General features: G+C 39.6%; 1 protein-coding gene and 1 long non-coding RNA gene across 4 annotated transcripts in view; one reads left to right on the top strand and one right to left on the bottom strand.

Moving 5' to 3' along the window:
* Positions 1–24,838, top strand: part of LOC138146455 (rap1 GTPase-GDP dissociation stimulator 1-like) — a 73,882-nt gene that overhangs the window by 10,928 nt on the left and 38,116 nt on the right. Inside the window, exon 2 of the mRNA XM_069068387.1 lies at positions 16,040–16,156. Within this exon, the coding sequence (XP_068924488.1) occupies positions 16,040–16,156 (117 nt within the window). The remainder of the gene's footprint in view (positions 1–16,039; positions 16,157–24,838) is intronic.
* The window catches only part of LOC138146458 (uncharacterized), a 24,466-nt gene continuing 5,800 nt past the window's right edge, over positions 6,173–24,838 (bottom strand). The window contains exons 2-5 of one of the 3 annotated variants that reach the window (XR_011164486.1): positions 10,548–10,661; positions 9,620–9,850; positions 8,050–8,143; positions 6,173–7,455 (exon numbers count right to left, since the gene is read on the bottom strand). This is a non-coding gene — a long non-coding RNA (uncharacterized lncRNA). Of the gene's footprint in view, positions 7,456–8,049; positions 8,144–8,184; positions 9,851–10,547; positions 10,662–24,838 lie in introns of those variants that run through there. The other 2 variants (XR_011164487.1, XR_011164485.1) reach the window with 2 other exon arrangements.

Genomic DNA, 24,838 nt, shown 5'->3' with positions numbered 1-24,838 from the left:
CAGGTCCTAAGGGAAAGAACAATTAGTAAATTAATGCAATAGGTTATGCTTTTGTTTAGCCTTCTATTCTGAGAGCTTCCTGAGGGCAGGGACTATTTTCCTCTTATGTGGATCCCCAGGTAAGTGCCTGACACATCGGAAGAGTGTTTAATGAATTGCTTGTTCAACTAATTCTGTCTTCTGATTAGGACTATTTTAAGTCAAAACATATTATTTGAGCTTGGCTTAATGAAGCAAAATCAGAGATTTATGGAAAGGCAGACACTTTTTCATGGGCTGAGGGACATAATCAACATAAAAGACATCATGTAAACAATTAACCTTCAGAACATAAAGCGAAACAAAAGCACAATTAGTGAATTTGCTTCACTGAGAATACTAACTGGAGTTGTCTTTGACCATAATAAATGCACATTCATTCCAACAAATTTTAGTGAAGATCAGAAAAGTGTGCTTCATTCACGAATAAACATTCTGTCAGTTATGCCCGTGGAAGTGGAAACTCCAAGAAGTCCAGTAAAAAAAGCTAAATCTCTCCTTTCAGATTTAATCTGGAAGATCAAACTCCGTGCTGCCCAGGTCTCTGTCAGGACTGTTCAAGACTTCATCTGCACTGCCCAGGAAGCTCTTTATTCATACAATTTACATTTGTTGCACTTCCCACAATACAGTTCTCTTCCCCTTAGCAAGCATAAGACAAAGTTTGCAAAGTGTTACATAGACAAAAACCATTGGGGAATTTTTAAGCATTTGCAAAGCAGCTGAGCTTTGTTCCCCTTCCTTACCGATCCCCCCTCCTATTTTTCACAATCTTTCTCCCTTCGTTCTAATATTCCCCACCATTAGCATTAACAAAAGTGTAGCAGTAGATAAGAAAATAACATATTTGTTCATTCATAGTATACATTTTCATCCAAATAACAGATTTTCAAAAAAATAACCATTTCCATTTATATCTTATTTCCTTGGTGAAGCAGCCTTAGAATAACATGAACTCTGAAGTTTTTTTCAGAGCAGAAACAAGGAGCAAAGGCAGCACTAATCCTAATGCTAAATCACATTCATGAATGGCCATGAGTGTCTTAAAGTAAACCCTCATAAACTTTCTGATTCTCGAAGACTTTTCTGAATTCCTTCATTTTAGCACTTCTCTCTTGGAATCTCAGTTCCATCTTACATCCTTTACACTATTCTTTTTTATGCATCTTTTACCCTGATTAACCTTTATTCCATCTGGATGGCTAATAGTATTGCCCTCCCAACCTTAACCCTCTCAGGGGCATTTGCTTACTAACCTTAATTACACCCAAATTGGCAAAATTTCATTAGCAAAAAATTTGTCAGAAAGGTGACCTCCACTTAATCATATCACTAAGCTTTATGCTCTGAAGAAAGAACTTCCCTCAGAGGCCAAAAGGGAAAGAATCTTGCCCTTCTCCTCCCCAGAGGGCTGGCTACCTCTAAATCCCTTTCCAGCTGGATGGAGGGAGCAGGTACTTCTAAACTTTCAGCTTCCTCCTCTCTGAGGCCTGAGTTATTGTGTCTAATCTTAACTATTCAGTGAAGAGAGGGAGGGCTGGTTCTAATTAAAGAAAGCCATATCTCTCCCAATTTAAGTCAAATATCACTACACACCATGGCAACCATCCCCAAGTTGGCTCACAACGTTTTCTGAACTATGAACCTGTTACACTAGAACTCCAGGAACCGTCGATGCCTAGGCTGGAGAAGGTACCTAGGTCTGAGTTGTAGGAACATACAGATAGAGCTGAAGGGCCCTTGAAACCATAGAGTCTACCACCTTCCCACTATGAACAAATATTCATTGAAACAGAAGTGTTATAGAAAGTTTTACCAAACTCCGTGATCTCATCAATGTGGATACTCCCTCCAGCAGTGTAGATAGCAGCCCATCCATGTCTTCTCAGTTTGTACCTTTCCCATCCATGCCCTTTTCCCTAGGAGGTCCACCTAACATGCTGGAGACCTTCCTCTGTGTCTTGACTTCCAGAGCAATACAAGCCCAGTACATGGGCTGCCATGCATTATTACTCCATACTAAATCATCTCCTTTCCCAATCATATACCTCTGGAATGATTTCTTTTACACCACCTCCTCTATACAAAATCATTGACAATGTGCTTCAACCTACCTGCCTATAGTAGCATTTCTCCATTACCCTTTGGGTCATTTTCAATTTTGATTCTTCATAAATCATACTTTTCCCTGATTCTCAATCATGCAGTCTCATCAAACAAAAGTATCAGGAATCATGTACTTAAAGGGCTATGTGGAAAAAAGTTTTATACTAGCTTTTCATGCACCAGAAGGTACAACCCGGGACCCATTGTTATAATTTGTCAAGATAATGATTTCAACTCTCTGAATGAAAAAATAATCCTAATAATAATAACTGGTATTTATATAGCATTTTGAAGTTACAAGGCACTTTACAAATATCATCTCATTTGATCGTCACAACCATCCTGAAAGGTCGATGGTAGTATCTCCATTTTACAGATGAGGAAGCTGAAGCAGACAGAAATTAAGTGATTTGCCCAGAATCACACAAGTACTTGGTATCCGAGGCAGAATTTGATCTTGTCTTCCTGACTCTAGGCCCAGTGCCCTCTTTATGGCATCACCTGGTCTCCTAATGATTAAATCAGCCTTTATAACTGGAGGTCTTCAGATTGACACTAGATGCCTCCTCATTAGAGTTCCTAGAGAAGGAATTCCTGTGCAGGTAATGAATTGCATTAGCCCGAGACCCCTTTCAGCTCTTAGACTCTATTGTTTCTAAGGGTTCATAGAGGCCTTTCCTTGCTTCTTGAACTCTCACCAACAAGCAGCTGCTTCCTCTAACTATAGGTAACATCAGTGCTATGTCCCTGTGGGTATGATTTTGGGTTCAAAATTTCAGCCACTCCACTCCCAACCTGGGGATGATTCCCTAGCTAGAATAAGAAATAGATTTGCATTTGCTAAGAGTCCTACCAGGTTATCCTTAAATTCTCTTGGGTGATCTGAATTCACTGAGTTTCAAATCAACCTCTTGCAAACTCCCTCACTTCTCACTGTTTTGTGACCCGATAGCGCTTATAGACTTCTACCATAAGATTTTGCATAAGCATTTATATTACAAGCCAGATTTTCCCCTGGTTGCCATATCTATTTGGCAAGATCAAGAACTAGTTGGTTAAATAGTTGGCAGGCTTGGAGTGGCTAGGTAGCTCAGTGAATAGAGCACCGGGCCTGGAGTCAGGAGGACCTGAGTTCAAATGTAACCTCAGACACTTAACACTTAATAGCTGTGTGACCTTGGGTAAGTCATTTAACCCCAATTACCCTGCCTTCCCGCCTCCAAAAAGAAAAAAAAATGTTGGCAGGTCCTTTTGATATCTTTGTATCACTTGGACTTTTTTAGAATATAGTATGTCTTTGTTGTTATCTGTTCCTTTATCCATGTGCCCCCCCCCCAAGTCCTTTTTTAAGTAATCTATTTGGTGAAAGAGGGAACTTTTAATTTCATTCAGTATCTCCTAACTATCACTCTTTTCTAGTTTGATATTAATTCTTATCTTTGCTTTAACAAGCTTGCAGTCTGACTATACACAAACAAGTTGATTTGAGAAGTGACTTACACATCAGGAACCATTAATTTCCTTTATGTTAAAATATATTCAGTTTCATTTCTGTGATACCTTTCAGTGCTGAAATTATCTGTTGCCACCCAATCTTTTTCTTGAAAAAAACGTTCATGATATATGTGTGTACATGACATTCCTATATTGTCTACAAACCTCCTGTATTATCTACAAGGCTTTCATTTCTTTATCCTGAGCCTTATTTTCTAAAGCATTTTTCACTATACTTCTACATACTTATCTTTGTCCTAAAGTCACTGCATATTAAAGTAGACACTGATTTGATTTAGAGATGTCTTCTGCAAACTTCACCTACCTTCTCATTTATGTGGAAATATAATCTACAACTATCTTCATGGTGGTCCCTTTGTTTAAACTCATCGTGAGCACTTCAAGACCAAGGTGACCAGTTCTCCTATACAATGATGTTTCTTTTTCAGACTTTTGGATGTGCAATGAAACTAATATCTTTATTTGACCATCTAAGTTCCATCCACCTGTGGGCCACTCTCCCATTTAACTGTAATTTCCTTCTCTTTCTTCTGGTTTCATTTTTAGCAAAAATGCCAAGAATGAGACGATTCATTTCCTCTAACATCACGTCCCTTCTGTCATTCGGACAAGGAACTCACATGTATTTACCAACCATTGAGTTCATATTTGAGAGACAGCATAGGATGGTAAATAGACAGACTACCTCAGAGTCATGAAGAGTTGGATTCAATCCTGTCTTTGTCACATACTGATTGTGTAACGACCCCGGGCAATTCTTAAGGCCAGAAGATGCAGAGCAGAATAGGCAGAGTTCTCTATGCTGATGAAAATCAGGTCCAAAGTGTTTCTTAGCACCCTCTCCCCACCTCCATTCCACCACCCTGTCACCATCACCATAGGAATATAAGAACTGAATCCTGTATGTAACTACCCATCTACACGTGCCTTCTTGCCCATTAAAATGTAGGCCCATTGAAATCAGTGACCTTTTTTTTCCTGTGTGTGTGTGTGTGTTTATAAATTCCTGGCACATAGTAAACAGTCAAAAAACATTAAGTGCTTACTATGTATCAGTCACTGTGCTAAGTGAAGGGGATACAAAAAAAAAGGTTTAGAAAAATCTGTTCTGAAATGCTTGCTGCTTACTTAATTAAATACCATATTGTATTTTACTTTGTTTTAAATGTTACTAGAGCCAAAAAATCTTTGGGATGTTTCATCACAGAGCAGCTTCTATATAGCTTTTTTAAAACAAATTAACCTTTTTTAAAAAAAAGAGAGATGGGGCGGCTAGGTGGTGCAGTGAATAGAGCACCAGCCCTGAAGTCAGGAGGACCTGAGTTCAAATCCTGCCTCAGACACTTAACACAAAAACTAGCCATGTGACCTTGGGCAAGTCACTTAACCCCAACTGCCCTCCAAAAAAGCAAGGAAAAAAATAGAATTAAATATAATTAAGAACTAACACTTTTAAATATAAGTTGGTCAATGAATTTCCCTGCAACCTCATCAGTTTCTTTATCAAAGGATCTTCTGGGGTTGCAGATTTAAAGCTGGAAGGGACCAGAAAGTAATCTGGCATAAAATGTAAATGTCTCAGAGATAAGAAAGTTTTCTTCACTCTGAGGAATCGCTGGGTAAGGGGTGGGATTGGGGTGGGGAGGGGAGAGGAATAGCTCTTACTATTTGTTAAAGGGTTAAGAGGAAAGGAAGGTAAAACTGGGAAGTCACTGGGAACCTGAAGTGTGGGATCAGTGAAGGAGGAATAATCACTGTGAGGGGAAGGAATCCAGAAAGGATAAGTTAAAACAAATTTCCTGACTTCAAGATTTTCTAAAGGCTGTCCCTGCCCATGCACAGAGGGTTTCAAATGTTGAAGAGCCCAAGAAATAAGACACTTCATGGCAAAAATGATCTCTGTCATATAAGACTATAACTGAAGAAATTTCTGTCCCAGTCTTTCTTTTTTTTTTCCCTTCCTATTATTTTCATGTGTTCCTGCTTCCTCCCTTGAAAAATAAGAGTGACAAGATTTATTTCCTTCACTGAGTTTAGTTCACTCGTCAACTAAATTCAATATAAGCAGTAAACATCACTCGAGCACCCACTGTGTGCATAACCCTGTGCTTTGCAGACACAAGTCTTCCAAGTCCCCTGTCCTTGCTGAAGAGCTACCATCAAAGCCCTGGCTTTGAAAGCAAAGTCTCTAAACCAGCACCTGGGTGTTCCAGAATTTGCATGTGTTCCAAATTCCTTTTTTAGTCTGTCTCACTTCCCATTCTAAAGTTAGCCCTGCAGTCTACAGCATGTGGTGTCTGTGATCAGACATCTGTAAGGCCATTTATCCCGGTGCCCAGTCTCATGGTGAATTGGGATAACCTGAGCTACAGCATTAAGATGTCTACATCCTTACACAGCAGCTCTGCTGGATCAAGGTTTGTCCCAAGCCTTTTCTAGCTGGACAGAAAGTTCAGTACATAATTTCCGAAGAGCCAATGCCAGGCCTAGTGACAACCAACAGATGGTACAGGCATTCAGCACTCCCTTTAAAGGGAGCCTCAGGCCACTCACAGGTCCAGAAAGGATATGGGCAGGCAAAGGACCAAGACAGAGAGCCAAATCCATTCATTTCTTGCCTCTCCAAAATGTGCCTTTTAGGTCTCCAGGGCTGGTACCTAGGGTAATAAATGGGATATGGATAGATAATGTAGAGTAAGTACCCATCACCAAAATGACCACCAAGTCAGAGGAGAACAGGCCAAGAACAGGGTGGGCTTTAACTGGGAAGGACATGAAATAAAAAGGGGAACAAGGAGGCTATCTAGATGGGTCTCATCATAAGACTGTCAAAGTGATATTTCAACTGATTCAACAAATAGACTTAAAGGCCCCTCTAATCTCTCATAAATTAGGGGACATGGGGTTTTGTTCCTTCCTATCACCCACCTCTGAGCACAGAACCTCATCCAGATCCTCACAGAAACCCACTTAGTTTGAATGGAAAGTCAGGGTTTATGTCCTATTTTAAACCATGTCTACATCAAAGAGTATTTACAACAGCCAGGCATAAAGAGTGGAAGAAAGTACTTTATAGACATAAGCATGAGACCAACATCACAATAGATCACATTCTCCTACTCTAATCACTAAACATTAACAACACTGAATTCATAGAATCACAGAATATTAGACAGAAGAATGTGGGAGATCATCAGGAAGCAACTTCCTGCCTACCTTCCCCCTTCTTACAGATAAGAAGTCCAGGGATGGTAATCCACTTGACCAAGATCACACAGCTAGTTAGAGATAAAGTCTAAAGCTGGCCTATTGATTCTCAAACCCAGTGCTTTTTTGTTTGTTTGTTTGTTTTCCCATTATATCACCTCTTCTTAAAGGTTGTATTATGGCACGAATGTGACAAGGAGTTTCAGCTTCAATTTGTATGAAACCTTCACTAGCGATTACACGTACATTTCCGAGTCTCCCAACTCTCTTATAGTGTGTTAGGATTCTTCATAGCAAAAGCAAAGAATAATACTGTTACTAGAGGGAAAAACACTTTATTTTACCATGCTTCAAATGGGGTATCATGGAAAGAGCATTGGATTAAGAAGTAGAAGACCTGAGTTCTAATCCCAGTTCTACTACTGTGTTGCCTCCAATCCACTAGGCCTTTGTTTCCTCGGTCTCTTCCATGAATCCTCTTCATGGACTAATAAGCACTATGTGGCGCTTACTCTAAGAGCAGATTGATCTCTTGGCTCATGTGGCAAAAAGAAGTACACAGAAATAGCATCCTCTTCTCATAGCATCCTGTTATGAGAAACAAGGCAAAGGGAGAATAAGGAGAACAGTCCCTGGGCTCATTATCACTTTCTGCCTACCCCTGATCTCATAAAAAAAAAAGGCCCAAGTCGTCAGAACAAAAAAAAAAGCCCAAGTCAACTCTAAACCCCAGCACTTTGCAATGTTTATTTTTTCTTTCATCAGCCTCCGACACAGACGACAAAACTGCTTTTTCTGGACTCTTTTCAATGTGACTCCTCTCCTTGCAGTCCATTTTAGGACTTTCCCATATAGAAACTGAACCAGGCTGGCCTTACTGATGAGTACAACAAGCAGTTTCATCCAGGTGATTCGCATGATCCATGACCAAAAAATATTTCCCTTGCCAGTGTCTAAATTCCATAATTTGTGGACCATCCCTTTAGTTTAAGCAATATTCACTAAAGGCTCCTCTTTTAAAATGCAAATATCCCTAAGAAGGCAGAATGTTGTTAGGACCTTAATATGAAAATGTTATTAAACTACCTTTCCTTGTGACTGAGTTCCAGCAAAGAAAACAGCAGGAAAATACTGTGGCATCTAAAAAGCATGGAGAGAAAGAAGAACAGAGAGTTTTTTTACCTGAAAAATGTACCCAGTGCCAGCCCGTGACTAAGCCTTAGCAAGAGCTCTGACCAGTTGGATGGTAATCAGGCTGCAATAATAATTAATGTCCCTTGAAGGATAGAATAATGAAAACAATCTTTGTAAAAGATGACATTTATAAAGCACTTTAAGGGTTACAAGACATTTTACATATGTCATCTGTTATACATGTTATCAGCCCTCTGATTAAGTTCTATCATGATCCTCATTTTACAGATGAGGAAAATGAAGCTCATAAAGGTTAAGTGACTTGCCCAGTTACACAACAAATAAGCTTCAGAGGTAAGATACAAACTCAGGGATCTTAGACTCCATAGTCCAGTACTCTATTCCCTACCTTGCACTATCTATCTTGAAGTCTTTATGAACTATCAAATGCATTATCTCATTTGAGATTTACAGTAAACCTATGAAGCAAACAGGACAGATATTATTGTACCACTTAATAGAGAAGAAAGTCAGAAGTCAGTCAAGTTAAATGACTTGTCCATCCCACGTCATATAGCAAAGCTGTGGCAGAACACAATCTAAAACCCAGGACTTCTGATAACCAGTGTAATGCTCTTTCCATTACATCAGACACTCAGTAGAGATTCTTGCCAGGCCTTTATTCCCTTCCATTCCTACTGGGTTTCTTCTCTGGATACCAACAACATACATGGTTGACTATATAGGGGGTGAGAGGGAAGTGCAACCAACTTAGTTTTAATGTTGCAAAAATGGAATTCCCTTGACAACGGTGAGCCCCACACCATCTGGTGCTCTCCAAGGTACTATGCAGTGTCAGTCTTGATCCCATCTCTACTAAGATGCCACTGTTTTTCATCTGGGAGTTGTTTAGTTAGTCTTTCCCTCATAGCAGTGCAAAACTTTCCCCACTGTAGAAATTGTTCTTGGGATCTAACAGTCACCACGGCTATCCCTATCCTCCAATCTCATTTCAAAAAAGTCTGAATTTTGATAGCCACATACTGTGAATCATCACTAACTCATGATGAGAAAGGGGTTGGGGAAAAGAAGGGGAAAAGCATTTATTAAGCACCTAACATGTGCTAAGAATTGTGCTAAACATTTTGTAAATATTTTCTAATTTAATCTTCACAAAGTATAATAAAAGAAATGCAGAAATCAGATATAGATATATATTCGTATGTATATATATATATATATATGTACATATTCATATGTGTGTGTATATACAAGTGGCAAGGTTTTTATTGGAAAGGACACCAGGAAATAAGAAGGGGAAACTATGAGTCTGCCTAGGTAGGTCTCATCACATGACTATCATAGAGATAGTTCAAGTCATTTAAGCACTGTTTCCTCATCTGTAAAATGGGTATAAAAACACCAGTGCTGTACACGTGCATATGTGTGTGTATGCATATACATGTGTGTATACTCTTCTATTTGGAAAATAGGTAAAGGCACCTCCCCCACTCACTTGTAGTTTGTTTGGGGTAAAGCTCTTTATCTCTCTTAAGCTCAGATTTGGTTTTCTGTTAAATGAGCAGGTAGTGCTAGATGATCTCCAGGATGGAATTACCTAGATATAACATTCTGTAGTTCAAGCTGTGACTTCGGGCAAGTCATTGAAGCATTCTGAATCTCAGTGTCTTCATCTGTAAAATGGGTATAATAATATCAGTCCAATACAGTTCTGTCTTCCACATTGTGATTTTTCCCATCTCAGTTTCAATATATTGAAGGTAGGCATTAAGAAATTAAACGGGAATTTTTTGAGTTTTGTGGAAGCTGCAAGATGACACACAAAGGCCTGCAGATGACACAGAAAAAGTTTGGAAATTCAGAAATGCATAAATATATGTATAGTATTACATAATATCAACCCACATCTTACAATAAGGTACTGTAAACACCACATAAAAGAAAAAATTCAGACAAAAGGAGGGTCAAAATTTTTATATGAATTTTCCAGATTGAGGGGGTGTCACACCCCTAACTTCCGAAATGTGGAAGGGTTAACTGTATATCTCACAGGAGTGTCATGAAGATCAAATGAAATAATGTGTCTAAAGTGCTACATCAGTTATTATAGTTATAATTACAGGATCCCTGACCTGATATAGACTACAGCCTAGTTGGAAACAGAAAAAGGAAAGTAGGGGCAACTGGGTGGCCCAGTGAATAGAGCACTGACCCTGGAGTCAGAGGACCTGAGTTCAAATCTGGCCTCAGACACTTAACACTTACTGGCTGTATGACCTTGAGCAAGTCACTTAACCCTAATTGCCCTGCCTTCTCCCCTCCAAAAAGCAAAAAAAAAAAAAAAAAAGAAAGAAAAAGAAAAGTAACAATACTAAGCAATGTATGGTAAGTGCTCAATGAATGTGATAGTATGGGAAATTATACAAATAATTAAGGTTAAAAACCACACTGAAGTCTATCTTGGCCAAGTGATACAGCAGTCTTGTGCCTGCCTTAAGGACTCTCTAGTTAATATTATGACCTACTATGATTGAGTAAGATCAGTGTCACTTCCAGTCTTTTCTTCTTGTCCTTGGACTTGACATTCAGCAGTTTCGCTCATTAATCAAGAAACTATATTCCAATCATATTTACTCCACCTGAAAAAAAAAGAAACCACATTTCTCTCAGAAAGCTAAGGTCCTTGAGGATAGTAACTATTTCATTTTTGGTTTGTATCCCTAACACCTGGCATAGTACCTGCTGCATAGTGGATAGTAATTGCTTGCTTATAGATGGATTGATGCTCCTTCAATTTCCAATCCCTACTACCTGAAATTTCCCCAACTCAGAATTCTTAGCCTCTTAAAGGACCCTCTGCTACCCATTGCTAGGCTAAAGTCAACAAGAATTTCCTACCTCCCCAGTGGCTAAGGTTCATTTAGCCACAATCAACCCTTTACGTGTTTCTGGGGTTCCCTTGAAATTCTATAGTTCAGAAAGAGAGAATGCTTCCACCTGATATGGTCAGATGAAGCTTCATGGGATAAGTGGGACTTGGAAATTGGAGCTGCATCTAGAAGGTAGGTAGAATTTCTAAAGATAGGCATTCCAGGCAGAGAATAACATGTGAATGGGACAAAGGCAGGAATGCTCACAGTATGTTCAGGATAAAGGAGGCATCACAACCTGATAAGGTAGATAATTTGTACAGAGAAGATATGAAGCTGAAAAAGTTAAGTGGTGCTAACTTTGAATGTCAAACTAAGAAGTTTGGACCCAATCCTATGAGCAGTGTGCTAATAGGAGTCAGCAAAGGATGGAATGAAATTGTGAGTTGGAAAGGTTATTAGTATGTGGTCATATGCCTGATTATATCTGAGTATTGTTTCCTTGAGATTACTATATTAATTCCAGATTCTGGCATCAAAAATAAGAAGCATCTTTCTCTTTCTAGGCTGAGTTCCCAAGAGGCCAGATGAAATTGAGCCTGGAGTTGAATGACCTTCATCTCATGAGAATATATGAGAAATTGGGCTGAAGAACATATGGGTCTTATCAGCCCAGAGCAATGTGATCATTTATGTAATGGAGAGCCAAAAGACATCCAAATTATTTCCCCCACCAACCTGCTTTATCTGCCCTGAAATTTTCATCAATCTTGTCACAGAACCAATGACTCTGAGTTTGGAAGGGATTTCATAAGTCATCTGGTTCAGCCCCCACCTAAAGCCTGAATCCCCTCTATAACAAACATCCCTGACAAGTGGTAAAAAAAAAAAAAAAAACAATCTCCAATTTTAGGAAATTTATTAGCTCTTGGGGCACCCATTTAATTTGTGGACTACTCTACTTGTTAGGAAGTTATTTCTATCAAGCCACAGTCTGCCTATTTGTAATTCCCACTCATTGTTTCTAGTTTTGACCTTTAGGGCTAACCCCTTTGTGTTGTAATAGCTCTTCCTTCAAATACCTGAAGATAATGATCACCTTTCCCCAAAAGTCTCTTCTCCTAGATAATCAAATTCATGAAGTAGCTACACATGAAGGTGAAAGGTAACCCTCAGCAGCCTTCACATTCCTAGGAGACTCTGGCCTTTGGAGTTAATTTAAGATCAGAAGTTAACTTTAGATCAAGCCACATCCTGCTGGACCGATCAGGGACTTTCCCAGATGTCAAGGGAAATCCTATTATTATACAGGCTTAGAGGAAGTGGAGGGGAAGGATAAAAAATAGACTAAGATAGTAGGAGATACAAGATGGAATGGATCCCTTATATTACTTATGAGGAAACTGAGACCCCCAAATGTTCTTTAGGTCATGCAGACCACAAGGAGCAAAAAGAAGATTCATACTCATGTCCTCTGATATGAACAATGTCCTTTAAAGTTTTAATGAAGCAGGAACACAAATGTCAAAGAAAAAGGGATAGTGATCAACATCTCTCCTATCCCCTTAGGACTAAGGAGACTGTAATGGGAATGTAAATTTTGAAGATCTTCCCTGCCCCTAGGCTAAAGTGCACCTGGAGCCTGGGGTGGGAAGTTTGTTTTTCAGTAGATACTTTTTGATTGGCCAGTGGGTCAATAAGGTTGTTACATTCTCTGAGCCAGGAGAAGGCTATATAAGCCCTGATGTGTAGCTTTGTTTTGGGGCTCACTTTGAGAAGTGTTCTGTGATTTGATCTGGATTATGGGAAGCCGTTGTTGAGAGCCCCCCAGCTTTGAAAGACCCAGATGTTGAAACCCAGATGTTGATTTGGTATGGATGTAATGGTTGGACAGTTTGGAAAGTTGTCTACTTGATCTGTTTCTGTCTGTATATTCTGAAGTTCGGGGTGCTGACCTTTTTCCCCTGAACTAGGTAAACGATACATATTTGACTGATTAAAGTTAGCTTGTTAACCCATTTTGAGTTGCTTTCCTTTAACAAAGCAGATCTAAGAACCTGTGGTGGTAGCCACCCTGGGGACGCTGGGGTGCTTGCCGTTACAGAGACCCAGGTCAGGAGCTCATTCTTTATACAGGTCAGTTAGGTGTTGGTCATCAGGTCCTCTCCTGACCCCATTCCATTGGCCAGCAAGTTAAGGACATAGTAAGAGGAGGAATGGCTCAATGCAGCTGCATCTCCTCTCTGAAGCACTTCGTCCTATTGACAGTGGACCCAGAACATCAGATCATTATATAATGATCCTCATTACTATTACAAAGATTTTAATGCTTCATAGTTCATTTTCCCCCATTCAGTCTTAAATCACCTGTTGTGTAAATATGGATACACCAGTTTTAATAACCTTTGAAGTCCAGCTCATCTCACCCTCTCCGGAATGCATAAGGCATTACCTTTCCCACCTCTCAGTGATGTCCTCTGACCGGCTAGAATCCTCACCTCCAATTGGCCACTTAACACATATTGCCTTGAGTTGCTAATTATCTTTGAGATGTGCATGACTTTTCTCCCCAAGTGAGACTGTAATAACAAGGACAAGTCATATTTCTGGAAGGCTTTACAGGTTACAAAGCATTGGAAAGAAAGTAACTCAGCAACCTCAGGAATTATATTGAACAAGTGCTAATATCTCCATTTTACAAATGAAGAAAAACCAAGTTCAAAGAGGTTGACCACATGCCCATAGTCACACACAGTTAGCACTAGAGACCAGATTTGAACTCAGGTCTCCAAATTCCAGCATCAACAGGACACTGTACTTCCTAAGGACAAGGATCACACATTAAATATGAAGAATCATACCCTGGGTATAGCGAATTTGGCACTTGTGCTTTAAGGGGGATTACCCTTCTATGAATAGGGCAATGACTATGGAGGCATTGGGGAGAATGGAGATCTTTCTGACAAGTGGTTTTAAGAAGACAAGAAATTTCTATATCTATCTATACAAGTATATACATATGTGTGTATCTATCTATATATGTGTTATATATATATATATATACACATATACATATAAGTGTATGTGTGAAATCAACCTGAACTTCCTACCATCATGAAGGCAAATCAGAGAAAGTGCTGTTGCCTACTTTCCTCCACACTAAACAGGTTACCTAACTTCTTTATATATTCTTTTCCATTTTAGTTTGCCCTTAACCTTCATTTCAATCTAATTTCACCTGGATGTAAATGATGGATCGGGTGGTGAGAAGAGGGGCTGGGGGAAAGCAGGAGTGGACAATGTGTTTTTTGACAGGCCCTTTTCCCTGAGGCCCAGTACCCTCCAATGAATGGCTTGCTTCCCTGGAGTCTCTGTCTCCCACAATGCCTTGCACATTCAATAAATGCTTGTTAAATGATTGATTTTAGGCAGGGACTCCAGGTTATGTGTCCAAATAGCAAAGCTTTAACTAAGGAAAGTTGAAAAGGTGGACAGAAAGAATAGGGAATGGTCTGACATTTTGAATTAGAGTCAGGTTTCAACAGCATAGGTTTCTTCCCCCACTCCCACTTCCAATGGCATTTGCAATCTAGGCCCCAGGGTTCCCTCCTCCTTCTCAGGGAGTGTGGGTTGTAATTTGATAATGGGCCGGACTCTCACCATATGGAGTCCTTTCAAGGACTAGAAGTGTCATTATGCATATGGTGTAATTCTGCTGATCAGCCCCTGGAGAAATCCCACACATCTGGACGCTTAATCACCATTGTAGTGTTCCTTTGCCTGACCAGCCCGATGCTGCCTCCATGCTCTACTTACAGAACCAGCTCATCCAAGTGGAGCATTGGTTTTGTCCTCTTCTCGCTTTCAAACCTTAGAAACTTAATTTAAAATCTCCTAATGCAGTTAAAATCTGATGAGATGCAAGAGTAAAGTGATTTTCTAGGTCATAATGAATTGGGCTCATTAAAGATATGGGGACTAGAATGGAACACTTCTCGCTGACCCCTGACTTACCTGTTCTCGGGAGCTTTTTCCCTGCAGATGCTCACCCCACCTCTTGCTTCTCCCACCTCCAGTGTATTTTACAGGCTGTCATAGCTAGAAAGCACTTTATAGATCATTTCATGCAACCTTTTCATTTAAAAGATGAGGAAACACAGGCCTACAGAGGGGAAGTAATTGTCCAAGGTCACACAGCCAGTTAGTGGTACTAAACCTTGACTCCTTAGATTTATTCTGTGCTAAGGCATCGCTAACATCCTGTTGCTTTGAGAGGTTTAGAGCTTCCTTGGTTGTGTCTTAGCATGGAGATCAGTATTAAAGATTTTTGTTGTTCAGTCATTTTTCAGTCATGGCAGACTCTTCATCTCTTTTGGGATTTTCTTGGCAAAGATACTGGAGTGGTTTGCCATTTCCCTCTCTAACTCATTTTGCAGATGAGGAAACTAAGGCAAGCAGGGTTAAGTGACTTGTCCAGGTTAGTCAGTGCCTGAGGGCAGATCTGAACTCAGGTCTTTCTGGTTCCAGGCCCCACACTCTATCCACTGTGCCACTTAGCAGACCTAGGTATTAAAAGACCTGGGTTCCAATTCTATTTCTTCTGCTTACTAGCAATGTGATCTTGGGAACACTGCTATAAATTCTCTGGCCCTTCAAAATCTCTAATTCAAACTCTCAACTGTTTCATTTTCTATAAAATTAAATTGATAGATCATAGATCCTTTCTATGTCCGAATACTATAAATCTAAATGAGTAGGAACTGATCTTACACATACACAGAGTAGGCAGTCACTTACACAGTATCATTTAAAGCACTTTATCTTTATCAAGCTGGATTACATGGTGCCAGCAATTTTGCCCCTCACTGCTGTGTGTCCTTCTTCCTTTGGGTTTCTGTTTAATATTGCAAACACTAATATTGAACTAATTTACAGTACAGTGTTATTGACTCATAAGGTCCAGGAAGTCTCAAGTAGTACAGAAAACTGATTTTTAAAAAATAGATTAAGGGGGAAATGGGAAAAGGAAAAGGTAGGTGGAGAAATGGTGTCAACTTCACAATTTTGTCATGTCCTGGCCCTAATGAAAAGCTTGGGGGAGGTCTCTTCTGAAACATTTGAACTGATTTTTCTCATTTTTGAACCAGATTCCCTTAGCCAACACCTGGAGGGTCTCAAACTCTTTGGAAACAATGATCAAGTTGAAGATGAAGAGGAAATCCTCAAGAGCCTAAACATGGTGCTGCAAGCTGTGACTGGAGACCGTTAAGTATAATTCACATATTGACAGAATTTGGGAGTCTTAGAGCCATAAGGCATCTCATTTCACCAAGTACCTTTGTCATTTGGTTGTCTCTGCCTCTTCTTGACTCCATTTGGGGTTTTCTTGCCATATCCTTCTCCAGCTCATTTTACAGAAGAGGAAACTGAGGCAAATAGGGTTAAGAGACTTATCCAGGGTCACACAGCAAGTAAATGTCTGGGGCCTGATTTATCTCAGGAAGATGCATCTTTCTGACTCCAGGCTCAGGGCTCTAACCACTGTACCACTTAGCTGCCCCCACAAGGGACCTCAGGGACTCTCTAATCTACTCCAACCTGTGCCTGAATGGGAAAGAGTCCTCCAAGGGCTATCCAGCCTCTCCTGGGTGATCTCCAGTCATGGGAAGCCATCTCCCAAGGCAGTTCATTCTACTTTGAAAAGCTATTAGAAAGATGTGTCTTTCCAGTGTTCCTACACCTACCTACCTACCTACCTACCATCCATTGCTACAAGAATTGCTAAACCAAACAAATATAATCCATTTTTCATAATACATACCTTCAAAAACTGTTAGAGAACTATGTCCTCCCATTGGGTCTTATCTTTTTCAGGCTAAACATCCCAACAACCAATCCTTGTAGGCAAGATCGTGGGCTCCTTTACCATCCTGGTCACCAACTTCTAGATGTTCTCCAGTTTGCCCACGTCCTTCTTTTTCATTGTTGTTTTGTGTGCTTTCTTTTTTTATTTACTTTAAAGCAGAAGCACACTCTAATGTTCCAGATTCCTAGGCAGAGAAGAACAGATCTATCACTACCCTTGTTCTTAACACTTTGCCTCTTTTCATGAAACCTAAAACTGCATTTTTTTAATGTTTTGTCTCACTACTTATTGACATTGAGCTTGCAAGCAACTAAAAACTCCAGATAATTTTCATGTAGACTCTTAACTAGTCACACCTCTCCAATCCTATATGTGTGCAATTGATTTTTCTCAATCCAGTTGTAGAGCTTTACATTTATCTGTTTGGAGCATCACAGTCCTTCTGTTCATCTGTGTCTACCACCTCAGAATCATCCTGGATTCTTCCCTTTCCCTCAACTCCAATCAGTTACTGAAACCTATTGCTTCTACCTTCACAGTATGACTCATATCCACATCCTTCTCTCCACTTATGAGGCCACCGTGCTTATAGTTCAAGACCTTATCATTTCTCCCATGTCCTGCTGCAATAGTCTTCTACTTGGTCTCCTAGATCCTGATCTCTTTTCTTTCTAGTTTCTTTTCTCTATATACAATTGCTAACTTGATATTCCTCAAGTATATGTCTAAGCAAGTCACACATCTGCATAAAAATTTTCAATTATTCTTTTTCCTCTAGTATACTGGTTCTTAATTTTTTCTGTATCATGAACTCCTTTGATAGTTCATGGAATAACCTTCTCAGAAAGTCAATGGAACCTGTGTTCATAATATTAAGGGTTTTTTTTTAATTCAAAATTGAGGAAAATGTTAAATTTCCATGAGAGGTTAGGCAAAATAAATGTCATCTTTTCCCATCCAAGTTTGTTCTCTCTCACACACACACACACACACACACACACACACACACACATACACACACAATCTATCCATGTACCCCCTGGAATTCTATGAACTCCCAGTGAAGAATCCTTGATCTAAGCCCAGAGTCAGTTAGTGGTTATAGTAGATAGAGTGCTGAGCCTGGAGTAGAAAGATCTGATTTCAAATCCAGCCTCAGATATTTACTAATTGTGTGACCATGGGCAAATCACTTGACCTCAGTTTGCCTCAGTTTCTTCAACTTTAAAATGACGGTAATAATAGCACTTATTTCAAAAAGTTTTTGTGAGAATCAAATGAAATGATATTTATTTAAAAAGAAAAAGAAAGAAAAGGAAGGAAGGAAGGAAAAGGAAAAGCATTTAGCACAGTGCCTAGCACATAGTAGGTGCTATATAGGTACCCATTCTCTTTCCCACCCCTTTTCTTAGGACATGAAAAAAAAAAACTTCCTCTGTTTGGCATTTAAAGTCTTTCTTAGTCTGATTCTAGCCTTCTTTCCCAGAATTATATAACCTCACTCACCCTCCTGTAGGTTAAACTGGTTTGCTAACTATTGGCCATGCACACTACTCACTCTCTCTTCTCCACGCCTGTTCATAGACTGTCTTCCATGCCCAGAATGCACTCCCTCCCCACCTCAACTTCTAGAATCTCTTACTTCCTTCCAAACTCAACTTAAGTATCCCTTGTCTATTGCTGTAAAACCCTCATAACTCCAGCCACTATTGCCCTCCTCCCTGAATGGAATACTCTCAATGCCATCACTTTTCCTTTGTCCATCACACTCTCACACACGAACACACACAGTCATTTTAGTGTAGCCCAAACCATTAACTTTCTGTGTAACTGTGGGCAGGTCATACCTCCTCTCTGGGCCTTTCTTTCCTCATGTATAAAATGAGGTGGTTAAATTAAATCACCTCTGAAATCCCTTCCCACTCTGAATTTCTATGATTCTGTGGTTCTAGATTTATGTTCTTTGTATATGGTGCCCAGGGTTTTCAGACGCACATTTAGAAAAATCCCTGCTGGATCTGCCACAGATGTGCTACCTGGCTGGTTTTAATCCAAGGAGTTGGGCATTGTTGATAAATGTCTGGCGCATTATCTCAAAAAGCCTCTTTCCTTCTGTCATGGGTAAGGTAGAAACTCCATTTATCCCTATGTCACATTTGTGCATTTACTTCAAGTACTTAAGGGAAAAAAGCTCCACAAAGTTCTCTCTTTTATTCTCATTCTGCATCATTGTTATAGAGCAGAATTCAAAATTCATTCAGTTACCATTTCCCTGGCTTTGTCCTATAGGAAGAGGATTGACTGTCTGGTCCATTTGAATTCAACATTTCCACCCAGAAACACAGGAGAGAAGTGTCTGGTAGTAAAGGAAATTGACAAGCTTGTTCTTTAATTTCAGTCTGGCTCAAGGGTTGAGTTATGGGGTTTGTGTGGAAGTGCTTTTTATTATTTTTAATTTTTAGTTGAAAGGAACAATAATTGGCAGAGACAAAGAAGACCAGTGACAATTACAGAAGCTACGTCTACTGGGGAAAAGATGGATAAAGAAAAAGTCCCATAAGATTTCCTGTCCTCTGATTACCAAAAGGCAAATGTGGAGTTTTCTCAAAAGATTATTTCATTATTACAGAATCTGAAAATGAACTTTTAAAAAATCTGTCTTGTAGGTACTAGGAAAAAGGCAGCAGAGTCATTCAGGTAAAATGCTTATGAGTCAGGAAGACCTGGGTTCAAATTCAGCTTCATATAATTACAAAATTGTTTGGCCCTAAACTCTTTGAGCCCCATTTTCCCCACTTTTAAAATGGGAAGAATACTAGGTCCTACCTCACAGTGTTGCTGTGAGCACCAAACGTATCTAAAGTGCTTTCCAATCTTAAAGCACTTTATGAGTGTAAGCTATTATGAAGACAAAGAAGAGTAACCTTCAAATATGTGGAATAGTACAAGCTCTAGGGTTTGAAAGGGTCAAGGTTTCTTCTTTTTCAAGACAAGCTGTCCTGTCATGGAGGCTGGAAGGGCAGGTACTACTCATGAACTTCACCCCACTCTAACCAGTAAGGAGATTTTGGCCAGTTGACCCCTTCTTAACAGCCTCATATTGTATCATTTCCCCTTGTTCAGACCCCTGCCTTGGGAGACACCCAACTGGAAGAAACAGGTATTTATTAAGTACCTACTGTATATTAGGTACTCTAAGTGCTTTATAAATATTACTTCATTGATCCTTACAACAATCCTGGGAAGTAGATCCTGTTATCCTACTTTACAGTTGAGAAAGTATTTTACTTTCTTAAGTTACTTAAGTACTTAAGTATAAGAAGTACTTAAGAATTAAGTACTTAAGAATCTCACAGCTAGTAATTAAGGTCAGATTTGAGTTCAAGCTTTTCAAAGCATAATTTTATACATGAGAGACAATCTGTGCTCATGTTAGATTTGGATTAAAAAGACCTGGATTCAAATTCCACTTCTGACATTTACTGGTTATGTGACCCTGGAAAAGTCATTTATCCTCTTTGTGCCTCTGCCTTATCTTCTAAGCAACAGATGAGTTGAAATCTCTGCTGATGGAACTTCTCACACTGGGAATCTCCCACCACCTCTTCATATACATTATTTCAATTCTCTCCAACAAGTAGGATCCATTCATTCCATAGTCCCAACCCCATGGAAACAATGTCTCTTCAACCCATTTATTGAATTCACTCTGTAGCTTTTTCCACAGTTGATTAGCATTTGTGAGCTACCATCACCCAAAAGGAGGTCCAGAGTTGGGTAGAATTAAAGACTAAAATGCTCCTTGATTATTAAGTCATCTGAGTAATAATTCCTGTGTTTTCCTCTAACTCTTCTCTAATGAAGTCCACGCTGATCATTGCTGTAACACACAGCACAAAACCCAGAGAATTAACCATTGTATTAATAGTCATAGGATTTTGAGCTAGAAAAGGTCTTGGAAATCAACTGTCATAATTGAGGAAACTGAGGCTCGGAGAGAGGGATTCACTTTTCCCAGGTCACTCAGGTAGGTAATGACAGACATGAGATTTAAACCTACATCTTTTGCCTCCAAATCCATTGTTCTTTCCACTATACATACTGAAACAAACTCAACACCTGTTGGGAATACAAATCAACCAATATGTACATCAAGAACGTATTCCATCATAAGGAAGCTAAATCCAGGCATTCCTACCTACCACCACCCTCAGGGTTTTAGTGTTTCCCAGAAGGAAGGCCCCAGCCACTGCTAGATGTAGAGAATGGAAAACAGTAACCCTGGAGGTAAGGAGGGTGAGATGAAGTCAAGAGCCTATAAGGCCTCTATTTGGTGAATTCCACTTGAGCATCTGGAGGGAGCTGAGTGGGGACCAGTCAAATTGATGCAGTCTGAAAATTGTTAGGTTCGTGGGGAATGTCAGAGCTGGAAGGGGTCTTATTGGCGTGTAGCCCAACCCCTTTATTTGACAAGTGAGGAAATGGAGGCTTAGAGAAGGTTAAGTAGTCTGCCAGAGGTCACATTTCTTCTGAAAAGGAGCTCTTGATGGTCCTTCCAGCTCAGAATGAGGTACTCAAAATGAGGCACCAAACTGGGCTTGTTTTCTACAAGATAAGGTCACAACACTTGAAGAAACACATCAGGCTAAAAAAAAACACTCTCACATAGAAAGACCAAACTGATAATTCATAGCAAGAGAGAGCTAATCCCAAGAGTCTTGAGGTGTGGAGGAGAGAATTCTGTTTTCCACTCATTTGAAAAAGAAAATATAAAATGTCTATTATCCTGACAAGTGTCTTCCAACGAGACTTTCAGAAACTCTTCCTTTCAATGAACTGTCTAAGATACAAGTTTGCTTAAATGGTAATTAAGCTACTGGGTTGAGGTTAAAAAAATTGCCATAGAAAATGAGAATAAATTTTAGGAATAAACCTGGGGGGAGGGGTAGAGGTACCTAAAACTGCTTGAGATGACTGTAATAAATGTTCTCTCCTTCCAAATGTGTAATTCTCAAGAGGAATACTTGGTGTCCTCTCAGAAAGAGTATTTAAATCTGTACTCATACTACCTCCATCCTCCTTTAAAAGCAAAATTGCAACAGTGATTTTCATGTATTGATTTCGTGTCAATTCAGTCTCCTTTGAGAATCTATGGGTGCATAATATTTAGATTTGATGAAACTCAGGTTTGAGAGGATCCAATTTCTTGCTGACTTTATGTAACTCTAATAGTTTGTACTTCTCTGTATTTGTGGAAAAGATGATGACTGAAGAGCTCTGAAAAAGTCTTAAAGATAAATTAATTCCAGTAGCCACTGAATGGAGCCACCAGTAGTGGAAAGCTTGGGAACACATGCCAATATGACTTTTTTTTAAAGGATCATTCAAAAGAGTCCTGGAACTGTTGAAAAGGAAACGTAGAATGCAAAAGCACATAGAAACCATGATTTCAAGGCACAATGGGTTGTGGGGAAGAAACCACCAAAGAAAGATAATAGCTTTGACACTGGTCCTCAAATAATTCTGAAATGAGAGATTTTGAGATAAATTATCTGCTAATATTCATAGTAATGAAGATATCATTTAGAAATAAACCATTTTCTTAAATATTGAGAGACAAATAAGATAACATAAATATAGTTTAAGAAAAGAAAGGCAAGGGCCAATGAATCACTTAAAAATACACAGAAGAAAACAAAAGGAACTTGAAAGGGGCATAGACAAGCAGCACAGTATTGGAACTACCATATTCACATAGGATATATACTTTCAATTCTATGGATATGTTCATACAGTAATTAAAGAATAATAAAGAATTAAAAACAATAAAGAAAAATAACAACAGGCAGTACCTTTAGGGGATCTGGACAGTAAGTGTCCCCTGGCTCTCAACCCATCAGTTGGGATAGTATGTGATATGGCTCCAAGGAGGTAGCCTGCCTCCAAACAATACTGGCACCAATAATAGCACCTACTTTTCTCAGGGTTGCAGTGAGGATAAAATGAGGAAATACTTGTGAAATGCTTTGCAAACTTTAAAGTACCATATAAATGCCACTTAAACTCATAAAGAAGGGGCGGCCAGGTGGCACAGTGAGTAGAACACCAACCCTGGAGTCAGGAGGACCTGAGTTCAAATCCAGCTTCAGACATTTACCACTTACTACCCTGGTGACCTTGGGCAAGTCACTTAATCCCAACTGCCCTGCCGTCCCCCCTCAAAAAAACAAAACAAAAAAAAACATTTTTAAAAACCCATAAATCACCTTATAAATGCCTTATACATGTCTCATATTATAATGTTATAAATAATATTACATAATAATGATTTTTCATCTTGGTATCCAAAGGTAGTCAGTAAAATCTCCATCTCCAAAGATTTGCCAGACTTTTGCATATTATTATCCTAGGCCTTCTGGTCCTGAAATTTCTCCTTAGCTTGGAAAGGGCATCACAAATCCATAGAATATCAGAACTAGAAGGGAGAGGCCCTAGTGACCTTAGGATCTTAATTTTACAGATGAGGAAACTGAAACCCTGAGAAGTTAAATGACTTTCCCAGGGTCATCCAATGATTTAATCATAGATCCTAGACTGGAATTCCTGGTTCTGATCAGAGAAAATGCAGATACCCAGATGTCTTTGAAAAGCCTGTAGAAAGAGGTCTTGTCTGAGAACTAATTACTTGGTGATAATTACAACTCTGCCAGTGTTTTATCAGTGGAAACAGTGGGCTATTTTACCTGTCAGCTCTGTGAGGTGATAGTTGCATCTTTTCTTCCAAAACAAGGGGCAGGAAGCTGTTGCCATAGAAATGGCCCTCCACTTGAAGGTTGTACCAGAATTCCTTTGTGAAACCCTGAAATGTCTGACATGCCTTTAAATAAAACCACTAATCATTTTCTAAACTTCCTCCTCCTGCTGCGTTTCATTTGTCCTTCCCAATGTGGACATGGAGGCTGATCACTTTGAGGCATTTCCAAAATTCTTTTCCATGTGCCTCTACAAGCAGCACTTCTCGAATCCCTGGTTCATGGGAGACAGTTTTAGAAAGTGCTCCTCATTCTCCCTCTCCCCAGGCTTGGTCTCACTGTCCTAACACAGCTGCACAATCACAAGCTCCTTGGGGAAGTCACAGTGCTCGTGGTAGAATCAGGCTATTGAGGAGGGGACTCTATCTAGATTTTTACTTACTTTGTCTTTCCATATGTGGAAAGCATAGAAAATGAAGCTTCCATAGCAGGCAGAATAATATAGCAGGATATAATAATACTAAGGAGAATAATATGCATTTTATAGTACTTTAAGGCTTACAATGTGCTTGCTTTATAACTTATTTTATGCTCTCAACAAGCCTGGGGAAGTAAGTGCTAATATTGTCCCCATTTTACAGTTGAGGCTCTTAAAGGTTAAGTGACTTGCCCAGAGAAACATAGCTGGTATGTCTCTGAGGCTGCATTTGAATTCTGGTCTTCCTGACTCCAGGTGCATCACCCTATTGATGGCACCACCAGCTGCCAAAGGAAAAACCCCGGACTGGTCACTAGCAGACCTGTATTACAGAATTGGGGTTTCTATCACCCAGGTACATAACCTCAGACAATACATTTATATTTCCTGGTTGTTGTTCAGTAGTTTCAGCTGTGTCTGATTCTTCATGACCCCAGCTGGGGTTTTCTTGGCAAAGATACTAGAGTGGTTTACCATTTCCTTCTCCAGCTCATTTTTACAGATAAGGAAATTGAGGCAAACAGGGTTAAGTGACTTGACCAGGGTCACACAGCTAGTAAATGTCTAAAGCCTGATTTGAACTCAGGTCTTCCTCATTTTAAGCCCAGTCCTCTATCTACCATACCACCTAGCTGCCACCATATGCCGTGGACCTCAGTTAAATAAGTGTGTTGGATTCAATGAACTTTAACTTTTCTTCAGTCCTCTTCCTTTCTGACACCTCTGCAGCATTTGATACTGTTAGTTACCTTTTCCTCCCATATACTCTCCTGCCTAGGTTTTCATGCCTCTGCTCTCCCTAGCTTCTCCTTCTATCTGACTGACTCCTCTTTCTCTGTCTCCTTTGCTG

The sequence above is a fragment of the Petaurus breviceps genome, unplaced genomic scaffold, assembly GCF_028583685.1.
Source record: "Petaurus breviceps papuanus isolate PSGF00001 unplaced genomic scaffold, PetGlider_PUasm1.0 90762, whole genome shotgun sequence".
Taxonomy (NCBI): Eukaryota; Metazoa; Chordata; class Mammalia; order Diprotodontia; family Petauridae; genus Petaurus; species Petaurus breviceps.
The sequence above is the reverse complement of the archived record's forward strand: the minus strand, read 5'-3'. Positions and strand labels throughout refer to the sequence as shown.